Here is a 24911-nt window from a genome sequence, read left to right as displayed (position 1 = left end):
CCTCCTGTTGGCGGAAGTTATAATTTTTCAAGGTTTTCCACGGATTTGCATTTGACAGAGTCTTATCCTCACCATTGGTCAAAACTGAACTGTCTCAGCTGTGTAATTTTATTTATTTATTTATTTATTTTGTTCTTAAGCTTTTACTTCTTGTTTGTTCAGAACGCTAACATCGATTGCACTTTCTGGGCTCATTTTTCGTTTCCTGTTTGGTATGTAGCAGGGTTCAGAGCTCCATTTGCTGAATTAGGTTTAAGACTGTGGAATAATGGTGCTCACAAGATGCACCTCAATATCTGGCCTATGGATAAATGTAGGTTGCAGAAGCTTGTTAACATCCCCTAAATGTAAAAAAAATTGAACCTAAGCATTAAATATGCTGATTGTTATGTCCAGCTGTCATTAGGTTGTGGGGTTATCAAGTTATAAAGAAGAACATAAACATCATACATAAGATTTGCTCTTATTTTCATTAATTACGTCCCCCAAGAAGGTGATTATTTGGCCCGCTGTATTCATTTGTTTGTTTGTCAGCGGGATTACAGAAATATTACCCAATTTTTGGGAAGCTTGTTGGAAGCATGGGCCAAAAAAGACCCTATTATATTTTGGAGGGGATACACAAATTTTTATAGTCTGATATATGCTGAGTCAAACTGGTGGCAGACAGCAGTGCAGTGCCAACAATGGCAACAGTGCTCACAGAGCTAACAGTGTTAATGTGGGTCACCAAGACAACCTCTGCATATATAAATAATAGACCGGCGTCACAGTCTGGCTGCCATGGGTCTGGCTGGCATTAGCAGCTGTGCTAACAGCGCTAACAACTCTTCCCAAGTGGATGCAAATGAGGGAACAAGTTGGGAAGAGGTGTTGTTTTAGTTTGTCCCAATGAAGATGTCTTAACCTGCTGTGTGTCCGCAAAACAAGCTACGTGACATGTCTCTTGTTTGAAAAACCACTCACCCTGGCTCTATTTTTGCAAGGCCTTGCATACCTCCAACTTATTTTCAGAGCAACAGCAAGCCTTAGGCGCGATCAGGGCTCGATAGGCTCCCTGAATCACTTGTAGTACATCTGGACAATTTTGTATTGTGTTGCTGTTCCGAAGAGGTGGAACAGAGGTGGCAGTGTTATGGAGGTTAGCTCACAGTCACTGGAGAGACACTATGGGGAGAACCAGAGGGTTGTCGTTATGCGTCTTCAACAGCACCAAGGTAGCTAAAAAGAGAAGTCATGGCGTCATTATCATGTCATATCATTGACAACCAACACACATGCAGTAAGATCTGGTCTGCACTTGCCATAAGGCTCAGTCCTCGTGCACTGACATAGAACATGGAGATGATGCATTTCACAGAGGCATCCGTAGTCGGCCCTGGGCAGGAATATATTTAGACATAAAATAAAGATATGAGGAATGAGGACAGTGTAATAGGATAAATCTGCAGGTGTACCCATAAAGCCTGTCCGGCCATGTGCACCCAAAAAGTACCTGGTACTACCCCTTTGTTTCTAGCACAGTCTGCTGTAACCCTCTATCGCCTTGGACGACACAAGCCTGCCACCGTGGGTCTGGATGGCTCTATCAGCAGCGCTAACAATGCTAATAGTGCTAGCAACAGTAGCGTCAGAGCTCGGATTACAATGGCTATAGAGGAGCGTGACTTCATTCTGCTCACGGGGATGTCATTACTCCAACATATCTTTCCATAGCAAAAAGTTATTTGCTGCTAGGCAACTTAAAGTGCTTGACATAATGCATTAAAATGGAAAGAAAAACAAAATATAGACATTAAAGTGCAAATTAGAAGAACAGAAACAGAATTTAAAAAGTTAAAAACAGAGACATGAACACAGGATAGAAGGGCAAGATGGCTGACGATGAGTATTCAGCAGTAAGTTTCAGTCGAAGGTAATGCAGAGCATAAAGGTGGTCAGAGTTGGTGTACATCTAATTTCCTCTTGAAGTTTGTTCCAACGTTGTGGTGCATTGTAGGTAAATACTGTGTCTACTTGTTTGGTTTTTACGTTCAGTCAGCAGCCCCCCTCCTGATGAACTGAGAGGGTTCATTGAGTTTAGATTTGGGACACCCTACACTGTTTTCTACCTAACAGTAGGTGAATTATGAAACACATTTAAATTGTGTTTGTTCCTGACAGCAGGCTGTGTTTTTTTGTCATTAGCAGGTCTTTTTAATCTGCCCCGGCCCTGTGGAGACTATTTAAGATGTTGCGGTGGGTTCATTGTTTACGTCAAAGAGTTGTTGATGTTTTTACTACCAGCCAGAAATTGCCACCCCCAGGCTCTGAGGTTTGGGTACTTTTAATACCCACTTCCTCCTACAAAGGTAACCCACCAATCACAACATCCGATCATTGACCTTCTCCCTCCCACATGCCCTGGTGCGCCAATCAAGGTTGAGAAAAACAGGTTTCTCTCTGCGTAGGGACCTCTTACAGTCCACTCTGCGTTTAGCCCGTTCAGACATATTTCCTCTCGTAAACTGTCCCAGGATCAGAGGGGGAGGCTGTAAACACGTAGAGGGACAGCTTAGAAAGTTACACTCCCCAGTCCTTACCATGCAGTGAAATGGAGGGGGTGCATCCTACTTTTGGCTTTAAGTAGGAACTGCCACCACATGCTGGGTGAGCCTTCTCCTCCTCTTTGTCTATCTGCAGACCACAGTGTATTCCTTCAATACATTTACACAAGGAGGGATGTGTTTGTGTGTGTAAATTGGGTCTGAAATACAAACAAGGGAAGGATGATGCTGGATGCCAGTCAGCATGACGCAGGTTTTGTTAAACTTCAAAGTAAAGGCATTGTTTGGAAAGACACGGCTTGTTGGTCATCATTCTTTTTATGTGTAACTCCAGCTTGTGTGCTGTTTATTCACTGGTAAATGGCAGTGGTTTGTGCCTGTTGTTTGTAAGCAAAACATCTTGCTCTGGCTTCAAAGGTACCCTGTGAAACATTTGGTCACTGGTAGCACAGTTTGACGGTGTTTTTATTAGCGTGTCGCCATCTGCATGGGGTATTCTGCACATGCTCAAGGATGCAGGACTACATGGGTAAGAGGATACACATTTCTGCCAATATTTTGATTGATTGATGCATGTAATGTGGAGTCAAAGTTCACAAGGAAGGACAAGTTCCACGTGGAAACTTCAGCCACACACTGCTAGCACTGTATGCTGATGTTAGCACAACAAGCAAATTGGCACACAAGTCAGTCACACTGTGTCAGGCACAAATGACATGCCAAAGCTCTATGACACACCTGCAGGTTCCTGATAAGCTACAACAGCAACAAAGAGAGAGTTGTTTATAAGACAAGGACAGGGTGTCTAATGCAGATTTGACAGCAACAACCAAATGTTCCAATCACTAGCCAGAGCATAACTCCTTATCCTCGCTGCTTTCAAGCAGCCTTTAGACACACAAGCAGAATGAGTTAAAACAATTGACCTTTCGCTAAGCCCTGCCCGCACTGTAACTAACTGCACTCCCTGAGGAAATATTATCATATATTTGGAAAAATGAAACAGTGATTCCAGAGAGAAGCAGACAGAGGGGTCTACAGTCTGTGTTTGAAGGATATATCCAGGATGTCAAACTGACTCAGCAGCAACAACAGGTTAAAAAGACAAAGATAGTTAGAAGCTAAAGCCGAACTATAGGCTACAGATCACAGTGTAAAAGTGAACCACCACATCACTGCTGATCACTACACAAGACAATGAATATAAAGGGAAACTTTGCTGATATTGAACCAGCTGTGTGGCATCGCAGTGTGTGCAGATGAACGCTGTTTGGCATGTGCTGCCACTGCCAACACCTGGACCGCCTCTGTCTGACAGGCAGGGATCTCCAGGGGAAGTCAAACAATGTTCATCTGCGCACACTGCGATGACACACAGCTGGTTTAATATCAGCAAAGTTCCCCTGCTTCCCTTCACTGGTTCCTGTACAGCAGGGTCGGTCTTTGTTTCACTGTTATAATCATTAAAAAGCAAAAACAGCATGTGTATACATTCAGTAGGCTATATCTTCAGTAGCTAGCTAGCTAACCCTACACTTTTCAGGGTTTTGATTTTAGTTTTGGAACAGGGAGGAAACGTATATCTTTTTCCAACCTCTCCAGGTAACGAGTATCATTAATACACAACGTGCCCCAGACACCACATTTAGCTCCAAATCCACAAAACCAGCCTGAAAATGAAGGAAGTCTGAAACGACTGCACTAGAGTCAGTGGGGCACAGCTGAGTCGTTGTCGGACCCTGGTCTGACAACGATTCAGCGCACAACAAATTAAAGTTTTTCCCGTTAGTTTACATGGGAAATATTCATTCCGAATGAGGGTTTACACAGAGATCAGTTTAATCGCCTTTATTTGGGTCTGCGCAAGGTTTGGGGCAGGGAAGGTTTCTGATTGGATAGGGGGCGGGGCAGTTGTGTTGTGTTACGTGTAGCGGAAGAAAACACTGTAGTCCTTGCTCCGGATAACAAGATGCGTGACAACGCCATTCTTAGTGCCTTTTTCGGGCTTGTTTTGCTTATATTCTTGAAGCAGCAGTACGACAACAACCTTGTTCTGCTAATGCTTCGTCTGTTGAGGAGGAGAAGAGAGGTAGAAGGTAGAAGAAGGGAGATAGAGGACCGTGCTGCGGCGAATGAAAACTGGTAAGTGCAACGAGTCCAACTGCTCTATCTCAGCCCGTTGCTATGCACGTTGTATACGTCATTGCGCAAGAAGGGCAAGGAAATGAGCATGTGCAGAAGGAACGGAATGGCTGTAATCGGGTAGGAGGTGTATACAAGACAGAAAAATTCTTCCATTCGGGCTCTGAAAATGAATATTCCACCCCTGTACACCCGATTAGATTTTCTTTTGGGTTGGCTGTTTTCATTCGGGTTGAGGTGTTTACAAGGAGCATTTCTATTCGGGTAGGGCTTCCAACCCGAATGCAAAAGGAATACATACATTTTGCTGTACCCAACTGGCACCGAACCGTTACTTCTGTGTACTGTCACATCCCTATTTCCTACTATTACACTGATCAACAAGAGGCAATACATCCCAAGAAACGTAGCCATACATCAGCAAAGGGCAGCAAGAAGAAGACGATTGCTAGCAATCAAACATGGATGGAAACATGCAGGTGCTAAAATGGGCTTTGCAGATGTTTTCTAAAAGGAAGGAAATGCATGCAAAATATTTGTTAGGCCTCCAGCATGCACACAGTTCATTTTGATGAGTGAATGTATACAGAGGTTTGTTTACAGGAAAACACCACAGGGTACCTGTAAGTGTTGTCAGCTAGTATAGGAGGCACAGTGTGCAGCTCACAGTTGGATATTTTATACTCTGAACTCAAATATTCAGTTGTTTGTTTGTCTCCTTAGAAAGTTTGTCTCCAGTTGAGCGTTGAGACAAATCATAAGATTCTGGCTTCTTTTAAAGCTCTGTTCCACACATAATGGCATGATTGGTTTCCTGACCATGAAGACCAACTGAGATGTGGTGTCAGGGGCCACACTGATTGCAGGCATCATCCCCAAATTTAAACCCCAGTCTGGAGACAGCGATACAGATTTGTTTTTGTTCATTGAGATGCACAGTTAAGTCAGGTCCTGGACAATGTCTGACTCTACACTTGCATATATTTTCTTTTGAAAATGTAAAGATGAGATGCAGAGCAGATGACCTGATGACAAACAGTGATGTCCTACTGTCTCGCACTCCGCAGACAGACCTACATCTGGTACAGAGCTCTACACACTCTTTCATCTCCCAGCCCGCTACATGTGTGTGTGGGATGGTGTATGCAGATGTGTCTGAGACAAGCTAATGTTGTTGACAAACTGTTTTGGTCTTGAGGTCTGTGTTGCACTGCTAACTGTACTTTACATGACTAACCACATTCTCAGCATGAACCAGTAGCCATTTGCGTATTCAAGGGGTGTGTTTTTTTCAGATTAGTGTCTATCATTTAGCTTCTGCTGGTCTCCTAACATTATTTCCAACTGTTTTATCATGATCATATCCCCATAACCCTTAGTTTGTGTGTCTCAGTAGGCATGGCCGAGCAGAGGTCTGTTTTTACCCTGCTATGCAGTGTCCTACCATGAGATTGACCCGAGAACCTCTTTCCTGTCAGAATGCTCCCTCAGGGGGCCAAAAGTTTAACTTACCATCTGTGACCTGCTAAGCTCATCACTGCAGGAGGGCAAACTCTCCAAAGCCTGTCTGCTTGATTTTCTCATGGACATGACTGCTTCATGTGTCGTCCTGGGTTTATGTATTTTTTAATGTGCAACTCGCAGTTATTTAATAGTGGAGAGTCTTTGAAAGATAACCATGTGTACTTGTGGTGATGACACTTGTGATTTCTCTTAGCTATCATGGACATACTTGGGGAACAATCACTCAGAATTAGCTTGCAGGGCTGGGATTGTGCGATTTGACCTTCGTCATCCACCCAATTTTAAGTATTAGTACTTATCTCAGAAAAAAAAGCGGTGCGATACAGTTTATTGCACAATTTCTAAACAAATCCATATTATATGAGCCCTAAGATCTGTAAAATACAAACATATGAATTGTTGAAGTTATTGAAAGCAGTTCTGGTAATGTTCAGCCAAGTTCCTTTTTATTGTGGCTTATTTGCGTCATAAAATGCATGTTAATCACATGGTTACAGGCAGCAGTGAGTCAGTGTGGATGCTTCTAGCATTATAGTCTGCTGCTAAATATGTAGACCTTTTAATGTTATGACAGTGAATGTCATAACCAGCTTACAAATGACCAAAAAGGATTTATAGCAAGTCTAAACATATAAAGAGTGGAAGCAATAAAACTTAGTAAGTATAAATAAATGGAATAATACTCATTAATTAGTGATAATAAAACAGATGTAATAAAAATTCATCAGACTGTAGCTTTATCTATGATGTGAAGACGCCTCATAGTCGTATAATCAAAATCAGAATCGGATGTATCAAATGTCGCAACATTTAACTTTTTCTTTTATCTGCAATACATAGAATATTTTTCTCACACAATATGTGAATAGTTGGAGATCTGAATCCAGGATGAACGTGTATGCTGCTTGCTAGCCTAACATGTTTATTTTATGTGACCTATCCTCTTCAAAATACAGCATATCTTGTCTCACAACTGTAAAGTAAAAGCTGAATATTCTGGACAGGTTCAACCTTCTGTGAATGGATAATTAGCCGTCGCACTGAGGAAAATGAATCTCAGTGATTATCTCAAAATGCCCCCCCCGAATCCAACATAAAGGGGAACCTGGCTTTGACTTGGGTATAAAATGCAGATCGACACTGGCGAGGAAATTCTCAGCAGTTGCAGTAGTATAGGTGTATACATTATTGAATGTATCTAAGGATGTTGGTGAAAATCTATTTGATAGAACCCAAATAGTTTTAAGGATTTGAAGCCAAACAGGGTGTTGGGTGTCGCTTATCAAACCCTGGCAAAGATGTTAAGTTCTCAAAGATCCTATTAGATTTCTGGTATGTGTGGATGAGGGTTGCAGGTTGATGTGGTCAAGGTAAGCTTGTTATAAAATACTGTAGGTTTGAGGCAAGCGGGTCATTATGTGGCAAAGCAGCCTTTTGAGTAAGGTATGAATACCTTACAGAAACACTGTGCAATAGTCCACCTTCCTCCTTCTCTTCCCCTCTCCCTGAATCTCTCAAACACGCACAACCAGCAGCTTTATCATCAGCACTGCTGCACTTTGGGTTTCTATTGTCCAGTTTTTGATCAGGAAAATCTGTTCATGTGCAACATATTTGTATATCTCCAGTTGAAATGATAATAACAATATTTCCTTGTGAGAATATGTAGGCCTACCAGTGAGTACTATTGGCAAGCAAGCAAGCATCTCTCTGTCCAAACCACGTAGGAAATCTGTGCATTCGAGATCATACTCAAGACATTATCACCTAAACGATGAAGGAGTGCTTGCCATCTCCTTTCATTTGGTAGTGGGTTTGCGGTTTGGGTTTGGGTGATTGATACACGCATATGTTTGCAGGTCTGGCCTGGTGGATTGGCTCTCATAACTGAGCTGCACATCACTAGTGTGGACTTTGGCGACCCCTTATGTCCCTTCGTGAGTCATAGCTACACTTAGCATGTTGTCCACATTAGTGGTGGAACATCATAATTAATTAGAGCGTGTCAATGAGATGTAAATATTTACCATATTAAAGGCTTTCTCAGGCCACTGAGTGTTGCTCAAGTGTCTGAAAACGAGGTTCATAATCCTGAAAGAGGGCCATTATTTGGAGATTTGAGGTTTTCTCGTGACAGCAGCCATTGTTTGGCATTTAGGTCTGAAGTGTAGACAGGACCCTTGTCCTGTAACCAGCTCAAACCCGACCCAGACCACACGCCCTGATGGTGGAGACAGAAAACCTGCCCGGGTCAGAAATAGAATCAGTAACAGCAGTAACTTGATGAGGAGACTGTTGGGACTTGAGAAATAAAAAACATTAAAATGCAGCAAAAATATTATGAATAGAATTCCAGCATTAGTCCACAAGCGACCCTCCGCTCAGGCCTTTTGCTCCTGGTGGGGGGTGGAGGAGTCGGGGAGCCCACCACAGACCCCCCCCCCCCCCCCCCTCCGTACCGGGGCCAACCACAGGAATGCGAGCCGCTGTCAGGAAGCTGTAAAGTGCTGACGCGGAGGTCAGCGAGCGTTTACACACATGTGGCTTTACTTTCACAACTCCATCTTGCTTTTTCTCCTGTTCTCCTTCATCTGCTCCTTGTTTTTTTTCCCTTACCTTATCTTCCTCATTCCTGACAACAGCCCCCCCAACCCCCCTCTTTCTTTATTTTTCTTTTCTCAGCATGAAAGTTCATGGGTAGGTGTGCGTAGGGTCTCCTCCAACAGGTTGCATGTTGAACTGTAGGGCATCGTCATAGGATTTAGATGGAGGGCACTAAAATGACCTTAAGTGTGAAATAGCTATGTCATTTGTACATATAATTTCAAACCCTTAAAACTGGCAATATCTATGAACGTATGGTATTGTTATTAAGAGGGCCGCGTTAATATAATATAGCCAAATGACAGTTGTTTGCAGTCAGATTAATGTAATTGAACATATGTCAGAGGCACTGATGAGGCAGACTACAAAGCACCAATGCTAGAAACCAATTCTTAAACTCACAGGCAACCAATGACGGCCAGAAAGGACTGGTGTGGTGTTGTTGTTACTGTTAGTACGAGTTAAAAGCCTGGCAACCGCATGATGCAGCAGCGTTGAATTTAGAGACTGGACACCAAACCTATTTCTTGAAGTTGATGGAGGATGTTCCTCTTGGGTTTGCCAAACAACCCGACACTGACGATTAATGGTAGCCTGTTTTGGCAGGATTTACTGTTTTCATCGCCTGAAAATGTTGAGCATCTGTTGCATAAAAAATGGACATTGTGCAGGTCCAACATGGAAAACAGCTTTAAAGCTCCAAAGAGAGGAAAACATTTGTAAAAGTAACCTGTACTTAACAGAACAGTGGTCAATAAGACATATTCTGAGACTTACACTAGAGTAGCTGACCAGATTAGCATCTGTTATTGCTTCTTTTTTTTTTATCTTTGTATAGCGGAGAGGTGTTATAATAAAGGTGAGAAATAAAGAGAGTCACATGAAGGTACAGACAAGTCCAAGAGTCTACAGAAGTGATACTCAAGTTACCCCCATAGTCCAAATCTGGCCTGTGATAGGGTGCCATGAATAGATTTTCACTGGGATTTTTTTGTACTTTTAATGTAAATAAGTTGCCAGAGTGCATAGAAAAGCATAAAATAGAGGTTGTTTATCAAAAAAGTGCCATGTGAGGATCCAAGCCAAGCCCTGAAAGTCGTCAAATCCTAGAAATGCCCCTGTGTACTCCTGACCCGTGTGAGGCTGCTGCGACTGGTATGTGGCCTCCTGGTATTTTGCAAAAGTGGCCCCTGGGCAGAACAAGTTGTGCAGTCTACAGCCCTAGCGGCTCTGTGAAGCTGTAAGATATAGTGATGCTGTGAGGTAAATGCTAACATGCTCAGAATGATAATGCTAAGTGCTGACATTAAGAAGGTATGATGTTTACGATGTTCAGCATGTTAGTTTAGCATGTTAGCAGGCTAACATCTAACAAAAGTAAACACAGCTTAGGCGGATGTGATGTTGGCAGTTTTGCAAGAATTTGGTCCAGATATTATGTGAATAAATGACCCAATGATCATCAGGGTCATTAAGATTTATCCTCCTGGGACCATGAGTGTGTGTACTTAATTTCATTGCAGCTCATATGGCAGTTGTTGAGGTATTTCAGTCTGCACTGAAGATGTCACTAGCATGGCAGGGGTTCAACATGATCTCTGATAATGTAGAGGAGCTGCACAGACATGCCATGCGCCCGTGTTTCTTCCTCAGTTGTGAACGTCCTGATTTCATTAGCCGCTCAGTTTCGTCTTGACTGTTTCGAGGGAGCCCTGAAATTCCACAGGGCCAGGTCCGCCATGTGGTTCTGCTCGGCTTCAGGAAACACTGGCCATGGACTGTAGTATGAGAGCAGGCGGCTCTCCGCTCTTGTTTTGACGGAGGCAGCGAGGGCACAGCTCCCTTCATCTGCTCCTCACATTCCACTTTCAAGCAGAGAACACCTCTCACACCATCTCACTTCCAGTCTTCAGCTCCAGTTTTCACCACTGATATTAGTTCTCTGTGTGTGCTCTTGTGCACGTGTGTGTGTGAGGGTACTGCAAATCTGGAATGCTCCTGCCTTGAATTTCATACTGGTATGTTTTTATACACATCAGACAACAGCTTAAAACGTTATATCCTGATGCCTTTTGCTGCTTTTTCTACCATCACATTTTATTCTGTAAATGACAATAACACTGAAATACTGATTTTGTGGCAGTTGCATTTTTTCGAGCCTCCAGCAGCGTTGACGAGGAAACTACAAATGTTAACCTACAAGCTTAAAGTTGCATGCTTCTGGTTGCAACTTTGCCTAAAGCACAACGTGTGTGTATTTCTCTCCTTTCTCCATCAGCACTTTCAGACCATGCTGAAGACCAAGCTAAATGTGCTGACGCTGAGGAAGGAGCCGTTGCCCACGGTGATCTTTCACGAGCCCGAGGCCATTGAGCTTTGCTCCACCACACCGCTCACAAAGGGCAGGACCCATGCTGGATACAAGGTAGGGTCACATGAACCTGATAATCCTTAAATCCAGCTCTGTTCCTGAACAGTAAATCTATAATAGCATTAATAGAAGCATAATCCAACTGTTTTTCCTTTTCTCTTTGGCCGCACACGTTTAATTCATCAACACACGAGAGTGAAGTTTTTGTGTCTGAATCACATCCTTTTAATAATTAATATTGAATGTGTGTGTGGGCACATGCATATGAGTACGTGCATGTGTTTTGGCATGGGTGTGTTTGTTTTCCTCCTCTCCCTGGCTCTGCTAAGTGTCAGATGTAGAGTTTGATCCAATGAGCTGTTTGACTATTCTCTATTCTCTGTCCTCGAAACAGAAAACAAACACAGCAACGGATTAAAATAGCAGCCACGCTCTGTTATTACACATAACACTTCCAATCCTAAGCAACTGAGTGCGTCTTTGTGTAGTCGCCTGCCTTGCGCCACAGCATTGTAAGCATAACAGATAAACCCGAGATGATTGTGGGCACATGTGAGACAACATCAAGTGGCTGTGTGGGTTTTGTTTTGCACGTTAAATGTTGTTTTTGGTCACTTATGACGCACCATTAACAAGCATGTCGGAAAAGGAGCTGAAGCTTTTCCAAATAAACATCTCGTATCTGGCAGTTGCCTTAAAATTTTAGTAAAAAAAATTTTTTATTGAAATTATTGCCAAGAAACACACACATGGAACACATAGTCCCCATGCTTGTTGATTTTTGTCTGTGTTTGTTGGACCACCGCACAGAAGAGCACACACATAGACACACTATCATGTAAAAGCAGTCACTTAGTATGACCTAGGCCTGTCATGATAATTAGACTTTAACTTATCATATAAATAGACACGACCTCAAACATTTTGCTGACCTCGTTGTTGCCTGTTGTGTTTACATACGTGTTTGTTTACATAACAATGTAACGAACATTTGCCTACTTACACGAGTCCAAAGAAAAATAAGGCAACAGTGCAAAGATGACACAGTGCAGCTTACCGGTAGCCTGCAGCTGCACTTTTGGATTGAAAGACATACAGCCCTGATAGTTATTAGCTTGCCAACCCCTTGCAACAAGCCAAAAAAATTCATCATTAGTAGCTTTACCCACCAACAACTTCATCCTTGACACAAAAAATTCACCAGCAAACCGCCATGTTCCCAGGCCGTCCATTGCCGGGAGCCAACTACAACACACTGGTCAGATAACTGGTAACTAGCTTCACTAATCTTGTCTGTTAGTCACAAGAGGCATCACTTGGTTTTGTTTTGGGGGATCAGACTTTGTATTCAAGGAGCAGTGTGTAAGGTTTAGAGGGATTTAGCAGCATCTAGTGGTGAGGATTAGAGATTGCGACCAGCTGAAACTTCTCCCATTTAGAATTCCTTTGTTGTTCTTTGTTCAGGAGGTTTTTACCGGGAACCAAATTATCCACAGAGGTCGCTTCCTCTCCAACACAAACAGACCAGGTGATTCAAACCAGTAAAAACACAGAATTAAGTAGATTCATGTCCAAAAATCTGTGTTTCTTTCTGAAGCTCTTGTCGCAGAAAGGCTGCAAACTAGGCCGACACATAACCGCAAACAGTCCTATCTAGAGCAAGTGTTTGGTTTGTCCATCCTGGGCTACTGTAGAAATATGGTGGTGCAACATGTCAATCTCCATGCACGAGGACCTGCTCCCTTTGTAGATATAAACGACTTATTCCAAAGTAAGGAAAACACAATGATTCTTATTTTCTGGTTATTATACACTAAAGAAAACATACCTCTTATATTGTTTCTACCAATATATCCCCCTAAATCCTTCACACTGGACCTTTAAGTCTCTGAGAAATTTTGTGCTACTCCTACAAAGTACTATACTTTTATGTATACTTTTCTTGAATATATTAACTGCATTTAAATTAGTAAAAAAAAAATGTTGAATGTTTATTTCATACTCCAATTCCAAAGTCTGCATATTCTTAGGAGTGAAAAGACAAAATATTTTGTCCACCAAAAGTAGTTACCATGACAGACCTATGTATTTATGCATATACTTCTTGAAATAGACATTCTCAAGGAAGTTAAGCAGCCAAAAGTGCTGAATCCTCATCAGCACTTCCCAAAAGCTCCTGAAGTCCAAATGTGAACATGAAGTGAAAGTCAGTAAGACAGCCTTTACTGGCAGAGCAGAGAAGTTCGGTCTGGCTGTGAGACATGGGAACACACAGGGTATTCATTGTCTTAAAGTCACACTAAGCTCACACTAAGTTTTGTTGTAGTAGTCGTAAGTCCTGAATAACAATGTGATTTATGAAATAGGAACTAACGCTGTGGCTTTAAAAAATTAATCCAGTGAGTAAGAAACAGAACACAGAGCACGTTGTCTGTGGTGAGAGCTGACAGATGACAGCTTTCTCTCAAATAAAAACCTTCCTGATGATGTGACATTGTTAAGCTGATGCATTGTTTACTACAAAGCTTTGCACCTGTTACACTGCTCCTCTTGCTCATCCCCATGCCTCTTAACGACAGCGTTTATCCTGCCAGACACAATAAAATCAAGCAAGATTTTCTTATCCTGAACATGCTGCAGTGAAATTGTTTGTCTACTTTCAGAGTTTCTCCAACTCAAACCAGACAAACAGACCAGTTAGATAACACTCTTTACTGGTGGAAACTGCATCATGTCTTTAAAAAAAGCTTTCCAGAAAATGAGCATGTTGTGTCACAATTCTAAAATTTTCTGACATTCCCTGAATGCACTGTTGCAATGATGATGAGCAGCTCCACTCAGTGTCCTGACCGGAAATAAAGCCAACGCACTTCCTCTTTACAGAACTTCTCCATAAAACAAATAACATGGCTATGTGACAATTTGCATGTTTATTCACTGAATTTAATAGAGCTTCCATCTAATAGTGGACCAAATGTTAGTCGACCAGAAAGGTTATTAGTTGGCAAGACTTCATTGGTTCCTTAGTCGCACAAAAAAACAAAAACTCTATTAAGAGCTGTGCCTTGTCAAAATAAATCAAAACATATATGACTGAACCATGTGGGACTTTAATTTGAAATGACAGACACAGAGCTTTACATCTGTCCCACGGACGATAGGCCTACACAGATGCAACCTCCTACAGCACAGAAAAGCCACAAGAGTAGCGCCCACTGTCTGACCTTGCGTTGTCCAGGCGGTTAAAGATGCAATGTGTGTGCGGCCCCTAATTTCCAGGGCTGGTACCTGCGGTTATTCCACAGGCTAGTTAATAACATGTCAGGCAGGAAATCCAAAGTGTGGGATCATTTTGAGAAGGTGAAGGATGAACCCAAAGTGATATGTAAACTCATCTTCATTGGTCGACTACAAACATGACGTATCATCTGAAACATGTCAGTAGCTACATGCCCATTAGCCACTTAGCACAATCATTACTGCTTTGCCCACAGCGTCATTAACAGGCGGCTCGCTCAGTGTGTGACGTGCACTTGTAGATAAAATATAGGCCTATATTAATGAAGGTTCATTAGTACGGTTTTGTATTTCTCTGTAATGTAGCACAGTTTCAGTGTTCTTGAAGTGAAACCATTGTGTTGCCCTGCCCAAAATATATAATTTCATAATTACATTAACATCATAAACATGCAAACAACTAGTCGACTAATGGCCCCAAATGACGAATAATGGCCAAATAGGAAAATTCTTAGTCGGCGGCAGCCCTAGTTTTTAAAGGACCAGTGAAATGGCAATTAAAGCATTTTTAGTTTGAAGATGCTCCACCCACACTTCTCTCACTGCTATTGTTACATGGGAGAAATGAAGTGCTTAGACCTTAGCACGTTTTTCTAAATAATATCTAAACATACACATCCCAGATACTGCTATGTTGCCTACTACAACTCATGAGATAAGGGACATATGGAGAGTGATTACCTGTCATGCGTTGGAAAATGTTACAATTTTGAGATGGCATCCCAGCTAACCAGCTGTTTATCCAAACTAAACAGTGCAATGATGCACAGTTTTTCAGTGGCACTCAAGGTAGCAGCGACACACACACACACACACACACACACACACACACACACACACACACACACACACACAGAGCAGCCTCTTGTGGCAATCACTGCCATGATAGAAGATAAATAATGATATATCGCCTAGGTGCACGCTGCACTGAGCTGGACCTGGACTCCATCTCTGTCTGGTGTGAATCCCAGCATCCGCTCGCTGCCTGCTCCTCTCCTCCACTCGCCACTCTTTCCAGCATTACCGAGAATGCCAAAGCCATGTTGCCATGGATACCACTACTGCTATTCAGCAGAATACCAGCCGCACAAAAAATTCATTTCCCTCATCTGTTTGCAGCCTCCTTGTATGCGAGTCTGTCGGCCTCGCCGCCTGCATCTGTTGGCTTGTGTAACTTCCTGTCTGAGTCACTACCTGCCTGTCTGCATATCTGTCTGCCCACCTGCCTCAGCACCTCTGCCTCTACTGTTAGACCTCAAAGAGACAATATTTTCCTTTCAAGGGAGAAAACTGAGGAAACAAACGTCTTTTTGCGCTGCTTCCTTCTTGAATTTCATAACATGATACCGCTTATTATGCTCATGCAATGTGTAATATTCCTTCTCTTTCATTTCTCACCCCGCTCTCCTTCACGCCGTTCTCTCCCAGCAATCAGCTGTGATCCCAGTTTGCAGGCAGGCAGGAAGGCTGGCTGAGGGCTGCTGTCCCTCTGCCAAAGCTAACAGCTAGCAAGGATGAAAGGCCACCTCTCATTACCCTGCCTGGCCTGCTGCTGTCAAAGCAGTCCACTTCACATCCATTGAGAAAATGTGTTCAATGCACTTTACGGCCATCCCAGCTTCGCAGTTATACTTTATGACAAATGATGAAATTACTTTGGAGTCTACTCACAATACATCTCAGCTCCTTACTCGTGATTTCATTGTGTTAGAATTAAATCTACTTTTCAAGAGTAAAAAAAAAAAGTACATAACCTTTCATTTATGCTTTCCCTCTTTACGTCTCTCACAAAAGAATATGCGGTTCATTTTGACTCAACCTATTGTGCCTTTTCCTTATTTTCTGTTATAAATATGATGTTTCAATGTCGGATATTCATATTAACTTAAGTTTTAGAGGCTAGAGTTTCAGATAATGAGGTTAACGTGTGTAAAAGTAATCCCTGGGAGCAAAAACCTCAGACGTCAGGACGTTCGGAATAGTCTGTTTCCACACTTTCAAGACGAGCTGATGTCAGCCTGTGATGGTCATCTGCTCTTGACACACTACTAAAACTGTGAATTACAATACGTACACTGCCACATGATTTGATCGACTGATTTTTCTTATTTTGTGTCATGCACGCTTCCATGTCTCAAACCCTCATGGGTTTACAAGACACCATTACAGTGACGTTGCAGTATCAATCCAAAGTACGTGCTATTTTACAGCTCAGTCCAGAAACATAATACTCTGCCTTCTTTCCCAGGCCTGGCAAAGAAATTCAACCACAAAAAAAGTTCCCTTTCTGAAACAAAATTCAGTTTTCATGATCATCCAGCCAAAAGAATCCAACAATGGATAGAGGTAATTTTACTGAAAAGTACATTCCTTATGTCTTCACATACAGGACAGTAAAACAAGATGGGAACCTTGTTCTTGACTTAAATTGCACAATTAACAAATTCTGTCCACCTCTGAGGTGGTGTTAAACCTTCCAGTCTCTGAGGCAGTTGTGCAGCTGTGCACACAGGGATCTTTGTCTTTTGTTTAGATTATACTTCACACAAGGTTTCACCCTGTAGCTGTTTTTAATGAGACAATTCGTTTTGTAGTTTTGGTTAATACCGTATGTCAACAGACCATGTAGCCACATGCTAACATCGGGGAAACCAGTAATTTTAGTTGTCCATGTCGTTACTTTCTTCCTGATTTCGGATCATATTCCAGCTGGAACATGTTCAGCTGTAAAGATTTTGCGTAATAAGTTTTGATGGTGATTTTTCAAGGTACAAAGTACGGCTATATAAATGTGTTATCATGGATGTGGAATGGAAATTCCTATGGCCAAAATGCTGCTAAAAGATCAGGTTTGTGTTGAAGTCGTTCAGAGTAGAATCAATTAGCTGACCAACAGAAAATTAAGCGGCAAATATTCAGATTATTTATTCATTTTTGAAGCAACAATACCAAATATTCCCTCGTTCCAGCTTCCTTATTATGAAGATGTGCTGCCTTTATTTGTATTTCTTTACATGAAAAGATTGATACCACTCTCATATCCTGTCCAGGAAATATAAGGCTACAGCTAGCAGTCAGTTCGCTTGCTTTAACACAAGAACTTTTTCTTGAACTGTCACTGTAAGGGTATGAAAAGTTAAATGAGGTCTTGATATCAGCCCTTACAAATGTCATCAGTTGCCTTTAATTGATCCAATGTTTCTAAACTTAAATTTTCTTTACTGGATGTTAAAACTGTTTTGGCATTGAATCATCACACAGAGTAGAAAAAGGTAGAAAGAAACAATGTTCTCTTGAGATTTGCCTTTGAGATGTGATTGACAGACATTAGGCTAATTGGTGTTGACAGAACATGACTAATAGGCATCTGTCAAAGAAGATGTCACAGTAGGAAAAGTGTAAATGATGAAGTCGGTGAGTTCCATTTAGCTTCCTCAGTTTCAGGGTCTTCGTATATACATGCCAGATAACAGCACCGGGTCGTCTTCTTCTGCCAGGCGTAATTTCACTCCTATATGTTTAAACTACACCAATGAGAGTGTGTGATTCTCCCAGACTCACGTCATTCACACCACCATGTCTTTATCTAATCTGTCAGGCAGAAAGGCTTTTTGTCTCCCTGTGCTTGGTATTCTGATGTCAGTCAGTGAGCTGGACATACCGTCACTTCTCCTCCAGTGAACAGAGAACAGAACGCACAGTGACGACATTTAGATGATGATTAGCAGGCAGGGTGAGATGACCGGTGCTCCCAGTCCCCTGCTGAATGTGTGTATGTCTGTGTTTTGTCTAATAGAGCCTTTGTATCAGTGTTTTTCCTTCTATGTGTGTGTGTTTATAGATTAAGACAGGACAGAAGTGTTGAAATGCTAGTTATGGATGTCAGCTTGCTCCATCATCTGTGATAAAACATTCATTTTTGGGAGCTTTCAGACCTAGAGTTGTCTTGCTGTGGTCCAAATCAGGGACTAATTTTGTTACAAAGTTGTATAATTGCCTAGAGTTAGTGCATGTTATCACAGCAGCATTTACAGGCGGACCACATAAAATGCCTTGCACGAGAAAGCTGCTCTTGATTGGTCAGAATTTCCATGTGGAAAAAATCCAGGAAGTAACCCAAACGTTAGATCCGACACTTCCTAATGTCACAATGGAGGGACAACTACATGGGTTGATTTTATTTTATGTTATTCTATCTGCAGTCAAGCTGTAACGTAGGCACCAGATTTAGTCAAGGAAGAATATGTGGAATTAAAAAGAAAATATCTCTGGTTCTACAGAAACAAATAGAGATGTACCGATACCACTTTTTCCCTGCCGATACGGATTCTGATCCCTGAACCTTAGGTATCTGCCAATACCGAGTACCGGTCTGATACCAGCGCGTAAAATAAAAATGGATGGGATACGAATTGTTTTATGTCTCAACTCCTGAAACTCTATGTTAAATTAATTACATTACATAATAGTAGAATGAATGCCATGAAACTTTTTTTATTATTATTATTATCCAGTGTTGACACAGATCAAGACACAGGTTAAAGTGCAGCCACACAATTTGGTAAAAAAGACATTTTAAAGGCTAGAATGTAGGGCTTGTATTAACAAATACAAAAATTTTCACCAGATGACTTAAAGTAAGACAATTAAAAAATAGTGGCACACCACAACTGTAGAGGCTACCAGCTTCATTTGAAACAGACTACATTATAAAAGAGCCTTTATTTATTATTCCCTCTGTGTTTTTATATTTTTACTTTATATCCACTCCCGTTGCCTTGATAAAGTTAATACATCGCGCCGTCATTTCAACTTGTTTCAAATTAAAAGCCCCTTATAACCTTGGCTGAGAGAATCCCTCCGTTTTCTAAATAGGCTTTTATTGTGAAACATTTGTAGGAACTTGGGTGTGGAGGATACAGTAGCTTGTATGTTTGCGTAGGGTACTTCAAATGGAGCTGCCGTCTGCTGGCGCTTTTTACTTTACTATAATAACATTTTAGCTGGGACATGAACAGACACAGTGACTGAATAAAAACAGGACAAGAATAACCCGATGACATCACACACGTCGTGAAAGACGACTGGGGATAATTGGTGAGTACCATCGTGTAGTGTGTCATGTCTGTCGGCCAAGTCACAGCACGATTTTATGACTTAACAGTCATGTAATGTGACATAGTAACTTTCAGAACAGGCTGAAAAGTTGTGTAGTGTGTACCAGGTAGAGCGCTGCGCTGGAGCTTGAGGCCCGAGGGGCCCGACAGCCCGAGGGACGGGTTTCGGGCCAATTACCACATCATTACCTCGGACACGGGCCGGACTCTGGCTTTTTTTTTTTAACCTGCCAATTAGAGAGGTGTGTGTTTGTGTTTAAACAATTTAAACGGCAACACTTGAACGCAGCAGCCGCTGTGCCCCTCCCTCTCCACTGCACGTCACTCATCACATTTTACTGATCCCATTCGCCGTCCAGCCGCCTACAGTTGTTGGGACAGCAGGTCAACTGCAGCGCTGCAGTTGCATCGCGCACAGTCAGTTCAAAAAACAAAATAATCAATTAAACAACCCCAAAGTTATATGCAGTTATAGACCTCCGACCTTATCTAAACACTTTTATTTCCTTTCAATCTTAAGATTATATAGAAAAGTGTTTGAAGCATTTTTGGGGTTGTTTAATTGATTATTTTGTTTTTTGAAGTGACTGTGCGCGATGCAACTGCAACAGTGCGCGGCAACAGTTGACAATTCTCACTAAATAGGAGAATACAGTCATTAAGTTAAATAAATTCATATTTAACTTTATCCATTCAATCAAAATATAATGAATATAGCTTAATACCACACTAGAAACCCCAATTAAGCTATTTTAATGTCTGTTTAAAGTCTGGCTTTTTTTTTCGGGTTCGGGCATTCTGAAAACCTGTTGGGCTGGGCCGGGCTGGGGCTCCACCCCCTGGGGCCAGGGCTGGGCCCGGGCCCAGATAATAGGCCCGTGCAGGGCACTAGTACCAGGCATAAATTCTCCCTCACCGTTTCACCCTCCTGCATGTCGCTCATTTTCAGTGTGTGACTGCAGCGTGTGCAGAGAGGTGAGCGACAGAGAGAGAGGCGAGCAGAGCGGAGCTTCAGAGCTGCTTTTCTGGAGCAAAACAAAAGTGTACGTGTTCTAAAAAAAAAGAGAAAACATTGCACGTCCTGCAATGTGACTATTGCACGTGTGCACATCGCGATGGTGATGCAATGCCGAATCAGTGGAATACACTCTTTCAAAATACCCAATAAGAACTGTAATTTGTTTTCACACCTCACAGCTGATACACCAGATGTTGCAAATTAGGGCAGCAGCTTGTTTCTGTTTAAAGGTGGGATTTACTTTTGACCACAGTTAATGTGAATGATGATACAAAGATACAAGATACAGTGTCTGTCTCTTGTTGATGCTGTGTTACCGTAAGCGGAATTTAACGTATTAAAATGTGTTTGTTTGAATGGAAACTGGAGGGGAAAGGTGTTGAGAGGCAGTTTGGACTCTGGTTCAGGTTAACTAGTGTGTTGTCTTTGCTGGCACTGTTACTCAGTGGAGGAGCCAGACTGGGCAGCAGTTCAGGGCTTCCCTCAGACCCATGCTGTTCGACTCTTCCCAAATAAAAGACAGTACTTTCTGGACAGTGAGACCAAATGCTGTCTCATCTCTGTCTTTGTCTCTGTCTCACTTGCACTGTTGTACTTGCCATCTCTATAGTCGAATCAATGGTTTTAAAAAGTTTCTATTGGGCAAAGTAACTTTGACAGGGCTCCAGAGTTCAACCATTTTCCTTACATGTACAGGTTTGAATCTGCCCAGGGCCACTAAAATGTTCAGTGTTTACACTGGTGTGTCTAGAATCACGATGGCCTGATAAACATATGATGTTTCGGCTACGCTATTTGTTTGTGTTTCAACCAAATAGCATGTGTTTGTAAGGAAAGAAGACGGTTTTTATGACCCTTTTTGCATTTGCATTGCAAATTTGTGTGGGTGAGACCAAATTTTGTGGCCAGGAATTGAGGAAGAAACTCCACCAGTGGACACCAGTGTCACTAGAGTGGAAAGTGAAGACAAATTTTATTACCATCATCAGGGTATGGAGAATCTTACCATATGTAAAGGGCTGGGAATGTGAAAGCCTCTTTCATAAACACTAAGGTGCTCCTGTCTTGACTTACACTGAAACACTCAGACTCTGTTTTGTACTTACACACACAGACACACACACACACACACACACACAGCATCGTCTTCTCACCGTGCAACACAAACAGGCAAATACAAACAGCATCTTAAAAAAAAAAAACCTCATCCATCTTTGCATGCCGTGGCAAGCGCAGCCAGCTGCACTGTGCTGATTCAATAAGTTTAAAGGAATGTTAACAACCTCCTCAGGAATGCTGCATTCCCAAGCAGTGGATTCCCAGTCATGTTGGGGGATCCAGACTCAGGGGCCTACTGAGGGAGAGCGCCAGGATAACCACCGTCTGTAACAGTGTGACGGTTGTCTTTTATCTATAGAACATGCTGTATCATTTTTACATTGGGCTCAGTAACTGTCCTTATCCCTGTGTCATGGTACTGACTAGATGATGCTCAATTTTGGGGGCCAAGACTATACAGACTGTTAAAATCCAATAATGACACTTTGGTGGACTTTCTTTTTTATGTTAACACACAGCACACACGCACTTATTTTCATTGATAAAACCCCATTAAATTATGACTTGTTGGTAAGCTTTAGGACTCATTTATGCTCAACGACAGATTGGTATAGCCTCGAGCCTCATGTTTGTGCTCTGCGTTCATATCGTCCATATTTTTGCACATTTCCTGAAAGCTTACAGATATAACAGAGCAGTACCACTGGAAACTCTGTGTGAGACCAAAAATTCACAATGAGACGTAACGGTTAAACATCGCAGAGAAAACTTTGCAGCGGTGTGAACTGGCTGTCTGAGCTCGACCTAAACCGGCTGATGGTGTCACCTGCAACTCAACTGGTCAAATCGCTGGCAGGTGGTTTTAGAACGTAAAGCACGTCACCCCCTTTCAAGCCTGAAAAGCTTGAAATCAGTAGGGATGTCCCGATCCAGCTTTTTCACTTCCGATCCGATACCGATATTACAGCCTTGAGTTTTGGCCGATACCGATCCGATCCAAGCACGTATTATACATATTCACTTATTTTGTTGTCAGTCATGTTAGAAAAGGTTTGATCAAGCAAAGAACTACTTAATCAGGTTAGTTAGAATGATCCACAACAGTTGGTATGAGAAACTGACCCGTTTAGTGTTAACAGGGTTAAATAAACAAACTTTAAACTTGAACATTAACATTAAATAAAAAATATAGCTGGTTTAGCGTTGGCCCCTTAATAAAAAATAAAATAAATAAAATAGCAGCAAGACTCCACACACTTTGGCTTTGGCCCCCCAATAAATAAAAAAAAGATTAACACCACAAGACATTGTTGGCATTTAACAAACAATGCAGCCTTTCCTTTTCAGTTATTTTAGTAGTGTTTTTGTAGTCCATCCATGGCTCCAATTTCACTAATTGTGCCCAAAACAATGCCATCAGTGCTCTTTACTTAAACAGTAAGAGTGTAAACCAAATAAAAATATCACTCAAAAAACCAGAGCAAAAAACAAATAGTCAGTTAACTAAATTGACCGCTACTCTTCCTACCCTCTGTGTATCTGCCGTCTGCATGCTGGCCTGGTGGATTGATAGTAAGAGCTGGAGCAGATCACTGGAATGGACTGCTTGAATTGCGGAGCGCTGGGCTGGCCGGAAAACCTGGCACGGACTCTGTGAAAAACTGGATCGAAGTTCATAGATCGGCATTTTTCCATGCAGTCCGATCCGATGCCGATGCCCATTTTTTGCTAATATCGGCGGCCAATACCGATCCGAATATCGGATCGGGACATCCCTAGAAATCAGAACAAAAGTACAGAGAGTTGTTGCATAGAGATGATACACCATCTCATCTAGTTGCATTGGCATGAATTGGCAGGTTTTTAGAACGTTGCAGAAGGGCACATTGCCTGTTTCAACTCAACTCGTCACAAATGTTTGTTCTGAACTGGGCTTTAAGACGCAACAAAGACAGAGCAGAGTGAATCAGTAATGTATTGAAAAAAATTCCTTGTCCTCTCATTGCGAGTGTTCAATGGCCTCACAAAACACAGCAATCTGCAACATTGCTTCTTTCAAAGGAACATCCACTTTCGATATGTTTGTTGTCAGAAACTTTTGAATCTGCCCTCTAGTGCCACTCAGTGGCTAAAACTACGCCAACACAAAGGTTGCATAAATGAACCCAACGTTAGATACGGAGACAAAGACGCACTGAGTCTCCTGTCTGTACTCTGTGTTCATTTTGTTTTTATTTCTGCACGTTTTCTGAAAGCTTACAGAAAGGAGCACTACTACCCAAGATGTAAAGGGACTATAAAAGAGCCCTCAGAGGTGCTGGTAGGTCGATGTTGTTCTCTTTGAACAGAGGCAGGCTGTTTCCTCCTGTTTCCAGTCTTTGTGCTAAGCTAATCTAACAGGCTGCTGGCTATAGCTTCATATTTACTGTACTGACATTAGAGTGTTTTCAGTCTTCTCATCTAATGCTCAGCAAGACGGTGAATGAGCATAATTCCTAAAATTGTTGTCTATTTCTCTAAAATAAGCCCTCATAATTGAGTGAGTATGCTAAAATGTCCATCATTATAAACTTGCCTTAGGTCACTGGGCTGTTGATATTTTCTTTTCTTTTCTAATTATTTGACTTTTTGGAAGTAACAGGCTTCCCTTGGGACACTGATAATATCAGGTATGTGTCTTACTTTTGGCAAACAACATAAGATCACCACTGCCAGATACAAGTCCAGTAAGTTTCCAAATAGCCAACCATTGAGGCCTGAACAAAAACAACCGTATTTTCACACTGACATCTCATCTCGTGCCATTTGGAAAGAACACAAACTTTTACTGGTTGGAACAAAATACGACCATGGGGGGGCAAAAAGGAAAACAGACACAGATTGAGAGATAGAGTGTTTGTTTTGTCTGCACTACCACTGTGTCCTTGGACCAGCGTCTGGGAAAGGGCCTAACTCTGAAAACGACAAGTTGCAGAAGTGTAGGTTCACATCACAGTCTGTTCCCAGACCTGATCCAACAGGACCAAACTGCTCTCCTCAACAACTGCCTCCTTGTTCTGCCCTCAGTCCCTCTTCCTGTCATCTCAGCCCCTTTCTTCTTCTCTCCCCACATTCCCAAAGCCTCTCCGTAGGGACAGGTATCTCCTCATTGATTCCTCCAAGTCTCTCTTCCTCCTTCTCCTTTTCCCATTCCTCCTTCTCTTTTCTTCTCATCCCCTCTGGTCCTTTCTCTG

At 42.0% G+C, this 24911-nt stretch overlaps 1 protein-coding gene across 1 annotated transcript in view; it reads left to right on the top strand.

The window, feature by feature from the left end:
• Positions 1–24911, top strand: part of pid1 (phosphotyrosine interaction domain containing 1) — a 44570-nt gene that overhangs the window by 4982 nt on the left and 14677 nt on the right. The window contains exon 2 of the mRNA XM_049575951.1: positions 11095–11241. Within this exon, the coding sequence (XP_049431908.1) occupies positions 11095–11241 (147 nt within the window). The remainder of the gene's footprint in view (positions 1–11094; positions 11242–24911) is intronic.

Source organism: Epinephelus fuscoguttatus, linkage group LG5 (assembly GCF_011397635.1).
Source record: "Epinephelus fuscoguttatus linkage group LG5, E.fuscoguttatus.final_Chr_v1".
In the NCBI taxonomy this organism is placed as follows: Eukaryota; Metazoa; Chordata; class Actinopteri; order Perciformes; family Serranidae; genus Epinephelus; species Epinephelus fuscoguttatus.
Note: the sequence above shows the minus strand (reverse complement) of the source record. Positions and strands in the feature narration are given on the sequence as shown.